General features: G+C 40.3%; 1 protein-coding gene across 3 annotated transcripts in view; it reads left to right on the top strand.

Moving 5' to 3' along the window:
• The window catches only part of LOC140481228 (rho guanine nucleotide exchange factor 17-like), a 442,785-nt gene extending 429,436 nt beyond the window's left edge, over window positions 1-13,349 (top strand). For all 3 annotated transcript variants that reach the window (XM_072577087.1, XM_072577086.1, XM_072577085.1), the window contains exons 20-21: window positions 2,266-2,532; window positions 4,635-13,349. In XM_072577087.1, coding sequence (XP_072433188.1) covers window positions 2,266-2,532; window positions 4,635-4,840 — 473 coding nt within the window. In that variant the 3' untranslated portion in view covers window positions 4,841-13,349. The remainder of the gene's footprint in view (window positions 1-2,265; window positions 2,533-4,634) is intronic.
• The last annotated feature ends 275 nt before the right edge of the window (window positions 13,350-13,624 follow it).

The raw sequence follows: 13,624 nt of genomic DNA, 5'->3' as shown, positions 1-13,624 counted from the left end.
AGCCATAGGAGTGGAAGTAAGGCCATTCGGCCCATCGAGTCCACTCCGCCATTCAATCATGGCTGATGCGCATTTCAGCTCCACTTACCAGCGTTCTCCCCGTAGCCCTTAATTCCTCTAGACAACAAGAATCTATCAATCTCGGCCTTGAAGACATTTAGCGTCCCGGCTTCCACTGCACTCCGTGGCAATGAATTCCACAGGCCCACCACTCTCTGGCTGAAGAAATGTCTCCGCATTTCTGTTCTGAAATGATCCCCTCTAATTCTAAGGCTGTGTCCACGGGTCCTAGTCTCCTCGTCTAACGGAAACAATTTCCTAGCATCCACCTTTTCCAAGCCATGTATTATTTTGTACGTCTCTATTAAGTCTCCCCTTAATGCCTGTCTATTTTGGATTCCAGCATCTACAGTTTGTTTTGTCTCTAACCAAGCTCTAACCAAATGAGACTTTTATTTCTCATTAGATTCAAGCATTGCTTTTGATCATCCTATATCCCATTGACGAGAGCTTCTCGCCTGCTTTCGGTCTACTTAGCACAGTTGGCTGGATGGCTGGTTTGTGATACAAGTGATGCCCAACAGTGCAGGTTCGACTCCTGCATCCACTCTGGTTACCCTGCAGCTTCTGCTCTCTCAAGCTTACCCCTTGCCTGAGCTGTTGTGACTGTCAGGTTAAACTACCATCAGGCATCTTTCTCTAATGTGACAGCAGCCCTCTGGGACTATGGCAACTTTACCCGTACTGTGTACTTTCCCTGATGAGGAATATCAGGAGTCTTTACTCCCCAATGACCTGTCAATGTTACTTGATAACTGACCAATGCGGATTGGCTTTGAGAAAAGCATGGACATATTGCATTAGTCTGGAATAAACATTTTTCTTATTGTTACTAGCTGCCCAACTGCAATGGATTTAACAACGCTGCAATGAAACAACGCTGACAATTTAAAATGATTTAGACAACAACTTTTGAGGTGCAGTGGACAGCGAAGAAGGTTACCTCAGATTATAACAGGATCTAGGGACAGTGGGCTGAGAAGTGGCAGATGGAGTTTAATTTAGATAAATGTGAGATGCTGCATTTTGTGAAAGCAAATCTTAGCAGGACTTATACACTTAATAGTAAGGTCCTAGGGAGTGTTGCTGAATAAAGAGACCTTGGAGTGCAGGTTCATAGCTCCTTGAAAGTGGAGTCGCAGGTAGATAGGATAGTGAAGAAGGCGTTTGGTATGCTTTCCTTTATTGGTCAGAGTATTGAGTACAGGAGTTGGGAGGTCATGTTGCGGCTGTACAGGACATTGGTTAGGCCACTGTTGGAATATTGCGTGCAATTCTGGTCTCGTTCCTATTGGAAAGATGTTGGGAAACTTGAAAGGGTTCAGAAAAGATTTACAAGAATGTTGCCAGGGTTGGAGGATTTGAGCTATAGGGAGAAGTTGAATAGCCTAGGGTTGTGTTCTCCCTGGAGCGTCGGAGGCTGAGGGGTGACCTGAGAGGTTTATAAAATCATGAGGAGCATGGATAGGGTAAATAGACAATTATTTTTTCCCCTTGGGTGGGGGAGTCCAGAACTAGAGGGCATAGGTTTAGAGTGAGAGGGGAAAGATATAAAAGAGACCTCAGGGGCAGCATTTTCATGCAGAGGGTGGTACGTGTATGGAATGAGTTGCCAGAGGAAGTGGTGGAGGCTGGTACAATTGCAACATTTACGAGGCATTTGGATGGGTATATAAATAGGAAGGGTTTGGAGGGATATGGGCCAGGTGTTGGCAGGTAGGACTAGATTGGGTTGGGATATCTGGTTGGCATGGATGAGTTGGACCAAAGGGTCTGTTTCCGTGCTGTACATCTCTATGACTCTATGTTTTGCCCTCCTTGATTGTCAGTCTGACCTGCATTTGATTCCAGACCCTCAGCAGTGTGGCTGACTCTTTGCTGCCCTCTGCAGACGAAAAAACTAATTTGTCAGAAAGCGATCCCCACCACCTTCTCAAAGGTACTGAAGAATAACAATAGATTCTGGCATTTTTCAGTGACACCAGCACCCCCTAAAGGTATAAACAAAATTACAGGAAGGAAGAACACAAATGCAGCAATAAAGTTTGTAGATAATCTGTGGTTAATATTCTATGAAGTGGAAGATGCCACAGTCTTGTCTGACTTAAGTAAACAATACGTAAAATATTAATTGTGAATTTTCGTCAGGGTTTAACCAGGCCCTGGAGCACCATGTATAATATGGGTTTTTTTTTCCATCGACAGGTTCCGATGCCATTATTCGTCAGCACAAAGCTGCCTGCTTACGAATTACTGCCCTACTTGCCTGTAAAGACCTTCTCTGGATTGGAACAAGTGCTGGTGTGGTGTTAACACTCTCCAATCCCCATGTCACTGCCAATACCACCTCCCTCAGGACACCTTTAATACCCATGGGTTCAGCGCACGGACACACGGGACATGTTCGATTCCTCACAGCAATTGAATTGCCAGAAGTCTTTGATCTCAGTTTCCCACCAGCAAGGGACCCAGGCAAGTCTTTAACCCTTGACTTTCAATCTTTCTGTTAAGAACCATTTCTGTGTACCAAAGCCATGAGAAAGCTACATTGCCTTTGATTTCATTCAATTTGACTTAGTTACTGCCCCTGACTTTTCAATTTTAAAGTGATTCTGCATGCTACGCATAACTATATTTGAGATAACACAGTAAGGTTCTTCTATCAATGAAGTATTTACAAACAAAGGAGAAATAATAAGCTACTGTAGTCTTATAATAGTTTATGTACTGCCTAATTCTGTATAAGGTTTTAACTCCACTGGAAACTTGTATTGTTCCTCTGTTTTTAGTCCAACAATAGCTATACATATACTGACCAATATTGCCCATTATTGATGAGATTGTAGTATTTACAGGCAGTCCCCACGTTGGGAATGAGTTCCATTCTGGAGTTGGAACACATGCAGGACAATGTAAAGTAGCCGTTCTTAAACACAAGAAACATTTGTACATCTGCTCTTTAAAATTTAAACCCCTGTATGAGATTGCCTTGGTAAGTACAAGCATTCATAAATCAGACTTCTATGAAATGGGAGACCCCCTATACATAGAGATACATGGAGTTCACAATGTGGCTACAGGCCATTCAGCCCCTGGGCTCTTTAACAAATGCCATTTCTTTTGAAGGACAGAAGGGAATAAGAAGATGGGAATATTTATTTCCTGCGCTTTAACCTGATTATTGAGTCAGATTTTTTTTGTATGTTGTGGCTTCATTAGCCCTGTCTTGATTTAGTTCTGCATTCTCATGGTTTTGCACATGAAACACGCTGCTAGAAAGAGATGCTGATGCAACTTGTGTATTAAATATTTATCATTTTAAAAATTGATGTGTCTCACAAAGCACATTCACATGAGTTATTACTTGAACAAAAGTGGACAATAAGTACTTTTATAATGAAATAATTGTTCCATGCTTTGATTAGGAAAGGGAGTTTTGGGTTATTGCCTTAAATCAGCCAGAGGCTTGGCTACAGAAAACAAAGTTATAAATGGTAATGGGTTGCATTAGCTGTGGGATAGAAGGCAGATGAGAAGCAGTGATGCTCCTGTATGGAAAGATATTTGTATTAATAAGTACACTGTTGGTTCTTGCAACAGGAAGATTCTGGTATATCATAGTCCAACCAAAATTATACCAGAACTGAAAAGTCAATGTCATAGGAAAGCCAAAACGGGGTTGGATTGTTCTTGCTTGATGAGAGTTCATACTATCCAAATATTTAATATGACATTTTTAAAATCACAACTATTATATACAAACATTACATTTCTCAGGCACATGAATGTCTGCGCTAAGGTAAAGAAATTACATTACAATAGAGCAGCATGGAGAAAGTGAGGACTGCAGATGCTGGAGATCAGAGCTGAAAAATGTGTTGCTGGAAAAGCGCAGCAGGTCAGGCAGCATCCAAGGAGCAGGAGAAACGACGATTCGGGCATAAGCCCTTCTTCAGGAATAGAGCAGCATGCCTCCAGTAGAGTATCATGCTTCAAGTGAACTAAGTTGAAATGGAATATGAGGCTGTTATATTTTAAGGTCACAGTTGGTATTACACTGATGTTAACATGAGCATGTCTCTGAAAGGTACACTGACTGTGAGACAAAACATATCACTACCCTTCAGAATTATAAGACAGAGAGGATTAAATTGACCCTGGGTAAATCGTACATATTGATAAAGATGTTCAAAAATTAGAGAACATAGTATATCATAATAGAAATCGACAGTAGGTCGGAAATTCAAGCAGAACCATTTCACACGAAGGGTAATATAAATCTGGGATCAATTATTGGGACTGTTGTTGCAGTGAGTTATGTCAATGGGTAAAAGATCACGAAAGAAGAAGTATTTCAGGAGAAACCGAGACAAATTGCGAAAGCAATGAGGCCATTTGACGATTCCCTGTTCTAAAAATGTCACATTTTCATGATGTCCCATCTGAGATTTTGTACATTGAGGTTTCTTTTTAAATCAGAATAGATTTGGGTCAAAACATTCAGCGTGATTGATAAAATGTGCACGAACAGTATTTCTGTATAAAGTCTCTAACTCCTCGATTTAATCCGCTAGGCCGCCCCAGTACAGGTAGTGAAAGATTGGTTGGCTCCCAGAAGCGAGATTCAGGAAGACGCCGATCGTCTGCTATTATTCCACTGAAAACCAACATGCTGGTGATCAGCGGAGGTGATGGCTATGAGGACTTTCGCCTTACCAACAGCAGTGAGACTGTCGGCCGTGATGATAGCACCAACCATCTCCTCCTGTGGCGTGTTTGAGAAGATTGGAGCCTGGTGTTGGCCATGAGACTACTTTAATTGTTTGTCTCCCAGTGTGCTTTGTCTAATGCTTGGGCATTTAGTCTCTGTGCGCATTGTTTGTTCTTTTTTTTAAAACAGTACACGAGCAGGACCCCTGAGTGAATGATCAACTGGTCTTAAGATGTGTCTGCAGGTTGCAAAATGCTCAGCCTGAGTTCTCCGCAAAGCTTGTGATGCTATATTCTGTGTCGCACAGTGTGACGTGGACGTGAAGTAGCTCACAGTTGTTGGGGCTTTTGAGTGACCGAATGGAGCTAGGGAGAATAGTCCCCATCATCTGTGATAATTATAGGTTCCCATTGATGAAGAAGCCACCTAAGTTTGGGACCAAGAAGTGATGCAACGTTTAAAAAAAAGTTAAACCAAAAGAAAAGGCAAGGGATTGTGGGAATAGTACTTTGTCCAGGACATTGTCTTCTATGACCAGAGCTGTCTTTCCCATTATCCCTTATTTGTCTGACCAAAAATTGAGAAGCTGACTTTAGTATCTTTTAGCAAAAATTATGTGGAACGTTTATCTGTGCTTCAACCTGATCGCAACATGGCTGTGTAACGTCCAAGTAATCCATTTCCAATAAGAAGTTCATCTGTGGGAACCTGTCTAGAACAATGTTGGTGATCTGCATGGATATTGTGACAGTGGATCTCTGCTTTTTGTTGCTATTTGAAATGAAGCGGCCTTTGGCGATCAGAAGACCTCACTCTAATGCATCATATTTATATGAACCACAAAATGGAGCTCACCATGACATGCGTGTATGTACTGATCTACTCAAGACAAACATGTATGTGAACGTTCATTCTCAGTGAATCTGCATGAGAGAGAACTGTGTAGTATTATCATGGGCATGACTCAAAATGTCTGTCTTTGTACTGTCACGTTCATTCAGAGGGCCAACGAATTACATCGTAAGTACCTCAACATGTATCAACAGCTGCAGCGTTCCAGTATGTGCTTGGCTGCGTTCAACTGCCTTCTGTGTAGAATAGAGCCAGTTTATACAGAAGCCAGAGAGGGTGTGTAAAGTGACAATGTGCAATATGTGGCCAAGATCATGGAGGACCAACACTTGTTTAGAACCATTCAACCAGAGGACATTCAGACATCTGCCGAAGCACTAGTTAATTCGTGCCACATAATCACCTTGGTCTAATGAAGACCATAATCATAGCTGAAGCTAACTTTTGGTCAGTTATATCACATTGGTCCTCCTGTACAGTATTTATGTTCATTTTAACTTAGTTACCTTTTACAGCACTTAATTTATGCATTTATCTTTTATGTTTAAAAGGTATCTCTAGACATTTGACACAAGTTTTTTTTTTACATTTTGTGGCTTAATCTGGTTGTTTGTTCTGTGTAGTCGAGTTTTTTGAAAATGCGAGACTGAAGTATGTGGATCTCAACCTCGGTGAAGGAACTACAATTTTTCCAACCTGCTTTTCTCCCAACTCTCCGTGGAACTTCATTCTGCCCTTTACGACTCTGTAATAAAACAACAGTTTTATTATGAAATGTTTGGTCTTAAGTCAGCACAAATGCAGAAGTTGGACATTCCAGCACAATTAATAGCCAAAATATTATAAACTCACATCTCTTTACAGGTTCTCACTGACCTGTTTGGGGATTTTCACAACTTTCAATTTTTCTTTTGAGTGGTTTGGTAAGATGTTTTATGAGACCATTGAATTATGACACTAAAAGAGGACTTCTGAATGAGGATCAAAGAAAATGGAAATCTCAGATGTCTCCAGTTGAATGGAAACTGTTAGTATGGTCCACATGGCTTTAATTTTGATCTTCAATAATCTATCTATAAGGCTTACAAAGGATTTACCGAAGTAATAAATACATATTAACCTAAAAGTTTGCCTTTGATAAAATCAGATTCAGGCAAATATTTTTCTTCAGTGCTTCCACAGAACAAAGGATTGAAACCAGTACACTGGAGTCAAGAATTCAGCCCAGTGTTTGCTTACTTTATTCACTGTTTTGAAGTGAATGCCCTTCAGATTTCCGGTATATAATTGCCGACAACTTTCCCTTGAAAGTCAAATTCTGAAATTTAGAATTAATACCTGCAAGTGAAGACAACTGTTTTTTATGAAAACCAAAAGAATAGGGACAGCACGGTTGCTGAGTGGTTAGCACTGCTGCCTCATAGCACCAGGGTCCCAGGTTCGATTCCAGCCTCGGACAACTGTCTGTTTGGAGTTTTCACGTTCTCCCTCTGTCTGCGTGGGCTTCCTCCGGGTGCTCCGGTTTCCTCCCACACTCCAAAGATGTGCAGGTCAGGTGAACTGGCAAAGCTAAATTGCCCGTACTGTTAGGTACATTAGTCAGAGGGAAAGGGTCTGGGTGGGTTACTCTTTGGAGGGTCATTGTGGACTTGTTGGGCCGAAAGGCCTGTTTCCACACCGTAGGGAATCTAATCTCAACTACGGATGCTGTAACTCAGAAACAAAAATAGAAATTGCTGGAAAAGCTCAGCAGATCTGTTAACATCTGTGAAGAGAAATCATAGAGTTAACGTTTCAGGCCCTTCTTGCCACCGCACCCAAAACATTAACTCTGATTTCTCTTCACAGATGCTGCCAGACCTGCTGAGCTTTTCCAGCAATTTCTGTATTTACAACTGCATTAATGGTGTGAGTCACACACCAAGCCCCTTGGCCTGCTGGGTCTAGAGTATAGTTCGCCTGTTTTGTTTTAATTTCCTCCTAAAAGGAGCTGGATGGATTAAACCTGATGTTCTTTGATTGTGAACATATACAACATTCCCTCAAACATTTTGCCTGATTAAAAATTTGAAGGTCAGTAGGCATGTTCCATTCTCCTTTTCTTTCCCCCCCTTTCTGAAAGGTCAAACAGCTGGTCACTGGCTTTGAGTATTTTTTAAAATGTTAAGAGAAAGTTCTGCCTTGCTCACACCTTCTTGCTCCTTTTAGATATGGCATTTGATTCTAGAATGATGAGGAAAAACAACTTAATGTTTCAAATCATAAGTTAATTAGCAATTGCTTACCCTGAATGCACAGAGTCTAGAATCCTGCAATTAGATAGGGTACTTTATACCTGAAAAGGGACAATTATGTACAATCTGCCCAGTCAAATTCTTTAGTATCAACTGGCTTTAATATTAGAAAAACAGCTATATTTTGAAATATTTGAAAAAGCTCAGGATCTTACTCATGTAGAGAAAGTTTTAGAAACATTTTGACTTGAGATCAGGTTCCTGTGGAATGTGTGATAGTAGGCCAAAATGTAAGAGTTGCCAAGTTACAATTGGTTTATAGTCGTGATGGAGTTTTTCAGAATTGGAAGATTCTCCTTCCTTACTCACAGAAAAATGTCATAAACATTTTTATTTGTAAACAAAGTTTGCTTTAAAACAAAAATGATTAAGTGGATGTGTATTACGAACAGTGGTGCTTTGTGCTGCTGTTTGTGCCAAACTTGCCCCAAACCTGGTGGAATTTTGACTTATATTTGCAAATCTGTCTCTTAATATGATGTGCTGGAGCTCCTGGCTGGAAGGTATCTTGTTTAATATTCTTTAATGAGCATTATTAACAAAGCCAGCAGTTGTCGCTCATCCCTGGTTGTCCTTGAGAGGGTTGTGCTTAGGGTTTAGGTATGTTGACAGTCATGTGAGTGAGGGAATTCCAGGGTTTTGACTCAGTGACAGTGAGGAATGGCATTATAGTTCCAAGTCAGGATAGTCAGTGGCTTGGAGGGGTGGTGTTCTCATACATCCTAGTTCTTCTTGGTTAAAAGGTCACAGGTTTGGAAGGTGTAAATGGCACACACTGCTGCCACTGTGGTGGAGGACATGAAAGTTGAAAGTGGTGGATAAGTGGTTGATTAAGAGGGCCATTTTACCCTGGGTGGTGTGCAGTTCCAACTACTCTCAAGACACTCAACATGTGCATTAAAATGGGGAGTATTCTATCTCTCTTCTGACTGGTGCTTTGTAAAAGGTGGACTGGAAATGTCTTGTAAATAGGAGGTGAATGACTCACTGCAGGATTCCTGACATCTGACCTGTTCTTACAGCACTGTTTTTTGATGGTGAGTCTAGTTCAGTTTTTGGGTAATACTAACCCCCTAGTTGGTTAAGGAACACTGAGTCATATAACACAGAAACAGACCCTTTGGTCCAATCTGTCCATGCCAAATGTAATCTGAAACTAAATTAGTCCCACCTGCCTGCCTCTGGCCCTTATCTCTCCAAACTTTTCCTATTCATGTACCTATCCAAATGTCGTTCAACCATTGTAGTTGTACCTACATCCACCATTTCCTCAGGAAGTTCATTCCACATGCAAACTACCCTCTGTGTAAAAGATTTGTCCTTTTTAAATCTCTCCTCTCACCTTAAAATCTGCCCCCTGGTCTTGAAATCCCCCACCATATTTACTGTTACACATAGAAAGAAGGCTTGTTAAGCCAGGAGTTGAGTTTAGTAACTGATAATCTTCAGTAAAAATCGAGCAGTACAAATAGATTACTTGCGTTACATATTTTGTATCCATGAGGGGAAAGCTTTGTACTGACCCAAAATAGGTAGCACAAATCACATCACATGACAAGGATCAACTTGAGATGAGGCAGAACAACCTTGGATTTCACATGGTGAAGGCAAAACTACAGCTTAAATGTAACATTAACAACCCGTGTACCAGCACAAAGAAGGTCAAGCATCGTATTTTATGGAGAATTTCACAGTGATTCCAGTCAAACACATTATATATTGTACAGAATGCGTCCTGCTAACTGCTTAAATTTTACCTTTCTCACATCAGTGAAGCAATAGTTGCACGAGTTCTGAGGCTGCTGATGTTTCCTCCCAGGATATATATGCACCACAGAGTAAGTTTTAATTAGCTTGTCCTCGTGACTTTTAAATATTAAAGAACATTGGGGCACATGGATACTGGAAAAAAAGCTCACCATGCTTATAATGCAAGAACAAAAGAAGTTGACAGTCTGTCGATCGGCAGACATGATTTTGGAGAGGCAGAATTAAAACTGCCTGGTGTAAGCAAGGAATTCTAAGTGCCTAGACTGATGTAGGATGTACAATTAAACTGAGTAACATAGTTCAGTGGGAATAGAATCAGTTATACATTGCAATTCGATTCAGAAAAAAATTTCACCAGCAGGCAGTTTACTTTCAGTGCAATTGATTTTTTTTTTAAATTGTTCCAAAGAGATTGGGGAAAGGAATTTTTCTGATCAGGGAGCAGATTGTAATGTGCAAGTGGGGAAATGCTGAGAGATAAGTAAGCCCAGAGGGTCTACAGATGTACTTAGTGTTTTGTGACATCTGTCAAGAGTAAGTAAATGAGCTCATTGAAATTGGTCTGTGGAGATTAAATCACTTTGACTTCAATCTGGGAATGTTTAACATTGATGCATTTCTGTAAGACATTTCCATCAAGGAGATATATATTATAACAGGGTACAAAATAGGTCCTTTGGCCCATCGAGTCTGTATAGCCAACAATATACTACCTACCCTAGTCCCACTTTCCTACACTAGCCCCATAGCCTTGAATGTTATGACACTTCACGTGCTGATCCAAGTTTTTTTTTAGTAGGATTTGTTTTGTGACTGCTATGCACATGTTCAAAATCAAAGTTTTGAATCTTTTTGTTGTTTTCAGTAGCTGATCACCAAGAATGGGTAAAATTGCAAAACGATTGACTGAAGTCATGCTTCAAGAAGGAATGAATGATCTACAGCTAATTAGAAAACTCCAAATCCACTAACATTGTTGTTAGTTTTGTGGGCATTAAATCTCAGGAAAGAGGAGCCACAGCAGTCTTGCACCAAGGCCTTATACATTAACTTAACAACTTTGTCAACTTGACTTCATACCCTTTGAGTTCTGAAAATTGAGGAATGATAGAATCAAGATGTTTGAAGTGATGAAGGGAACAATGCTATGGAAGACATGGAGAAACCATTTCCTTTGACAGGGTTACCTAGAAAAGAACACAATCCTTAGATTAGAGCCAGGCCATAAAATCAGTGAACATTTTTTCACACAAAGGACCATGATAGTCTCACCACAGAAATATCCGGGATACTGGGACAGTTGAAATTTGAGAGACTATGTTCAATACATATTCTTAGAGGTAAGGGCAACAAGGCACTTGGAGCCAATGCTGGCAAACATGTTCCCCACTTATCCAGAACTTGGAGTCTTTTTTTCTTTGCAGTTGGCAGTGAATCCTGAACAAGGGGCCAATTGGATGAAGTGAATGATGAACTATATTTGGATAGACACCAGTCACAAAATGAGATACAAGATACATGTAGAGAACATGTTGGGCGGCACGGTGGCACAGTGGTTAGCACTGCTGCCTCACAGCGCCAGAGACCTGGGTTCAATTCCTGCCTCAGGCGACTGACTGTGTGGAGTTTGCACGTTCTCCCCGTGTCTGCGTGGGTTTCCTCCGGGTGCTCCGGTTTCCTCCCACAGTCCAAAGATGTGCAGGTCAGGTGAATTGGCCATCATAAATTGCCCGTAGTGTAGGTAAGGGGTAGATGTAGGGGTATGGGTGGGTTGCGCTTCGGCGGGGCGGTGTGGACTTGTTGGGCCGAAGGGCCTGTTTCCACACTGTAAGTAATCTAATCTAATCTAATCTAAACTTTGCATCCTCTTTTGACCCAGGGTAAGGATCAGCAGACGAGAATTAACGTAGAACAGAGAAACCAAATGAACCCAATTAGACACCTCCAAACAAAGGCAAGCACTTCAGCAAAGATAGCATTAAAATATACAGTTGAAATATGGTGCCATTTCAAGACTTTGAGATAATTAAAATTCCCAAACAAGGAAGTGGCCAAGTGAGCAGTGAGGGAGTTCAGGAAAGATGTTGCAGGGTATTCAGCACAGAGTCATGAATTGTACCAGCACTTAATGTTAAATTAGGGCTGGGAATGGCTGTCAGGCTATAAAAATCAGGAAGCTCAGAGGAAGTTATGATGATTGAGAAGGAAGAGGTGATTCCAGGGCAGAATAGTTTGGGAATGAGGCAGACGTCTGAGTGAGGGAAGCCTACGTTTTCCTCATAGGGCAGTCCCAAAAAAAAATGCGCTAAGCTTGAGGGGCATCTTTGATAATTAACCAGGAAAACTGCGACCATTTCGTTGCTGTGGCCAATGTTAAATGGTAGTGGAGTTCTTCTTTAGAAATATAAGAAAAGTCCTGATGATATCACTGGAACTCCACTGCCCATTGGAAACTTTTTAAGGAAACTGTTGGCTTGAGATGGTGTCCTTTATTCTCTTCTTCATTGTCTGGAGTTTGTGGGCATCTTTAAATTTTAGTTGCATGCTCATCGTGTCTTTTTCAGTGGCACTGATTAAAAATTCTTTTGCACGCGAGACGTTAAAAAATCCATATTACTAAATGTTACACATCTCCATGAATATTGCTACAAAAAAATGCCATTATCTGAAAACCAGGAGGATGGGATGAGGCCAAAGTAAAACGTAGCTGGAAAAAATGATTCCCTTGGCCTTGTGGAGAGCTGGTTCAAAAGCAGGCTGAAACTGTTTGGGGACAGGCTTGGTCCAAGAATTGCCTGTTTTGCTTGATTCTCCATCAGCCATTGCTCTGGATGATGTACCTGTTACAACGTAAACATTGTCAATGTATTTCATCATTTGTTATAGTTACCTTTATTGATTATTGGTTGATATCATATGATTTCCATTGCTACAGACACATGGCTCAAGATATTTTATGGTGTGATAGTGAGTGCCCCTTTATGTCTAAAAGACCTACTAAATATAATTCATGATACATGCGTCATAGTAAGTACATACTGTTGAAGCATCAGTCTTCTGATACAAGATGTTCCCTTTTTAATATCTTCCGAATACAATCATCAGTCTATCTTCAACGTTCATTTAAGAGCAAGATTTAGTATTTTCTCAAACTATTCTTTGTAGGCCAATTGGACAAGATAGTGGTATCTTTAGCGTTGTGTCAGTTTTATTATTGGGGGATTGCTTTGTAATGATCAGCCTGCACTGAAAGTAATTTCATTGAAAAGTCACTTGTCATGGACTGAGTTCAAGAGCTAATAGTACAATAATGAACAGAAAATTATATGCAGAGAGAAAACAACAATTTGTTTCTTTATGTTAAAAATTGCTTGGCAATGGGAGAAGCCACCTTTGTGTATTGTAAATAATGGTATATATTTCCTCTTATGTACATACTGTTCTGTCTTTAATTGTTGATATGAATTTAATGGCATATTTTTATATACTTGTTTAAGTATCACTGGTGCAACTATTGTGCCAGGGCATTTAAATTATAACTACTACAGTACTTGGAAAGCTTTTATTCTGAACCATTAAAAGCCAAGTGAGTGTGTCATGTTTATCACGTATTGCAGTTTTGTTTTGTCACTGTGCGATCTTCGTAATTAAAGTTCACTGGTGCCAGCTACTTACATTGTGTATAAGCATCTTTTATTTCTATTGATTTTATTTTCAAAAAATGTATTTAAGAGGGGCAATTTCAGAGTGAAATGCTTTGATGTTGTTTGCTTTATAGAACTAGGGCTAAAAATATATCATTGAGTTAATTGTGCAAAATGTTAGAAGCTATGTATGCCTGCTTCTGGCATGAAACTGAAAATAATTTGCCTGAAACTCAATCTGACAATGGTGCCTTTAAGATTTCTGTTGCTGCCACCAGTTATTATATTGCTTG

This window comes from Chiloscyllium punctatum, chromosome 9 (assembly GCF_047496795.1).
Source record: "Chiloscyllium punctatum isolate Juve2018m chromosome 9, sChiPun1.3, whole genome shotgun sequence".
Classification (NCBI taxonomy): domain Eukaryota; kingdom Metazoa; phylum Chordata; class Chondrichthyes; order Orectolobiformes; family Hemiscylliidae; genus Chiloscyllium; species Chiloscyllium punctatum.
Note: the sequence above shows the minus strand (reverse complement) of the source record. Positions and strands in the feature narration are given on the sequence as shown.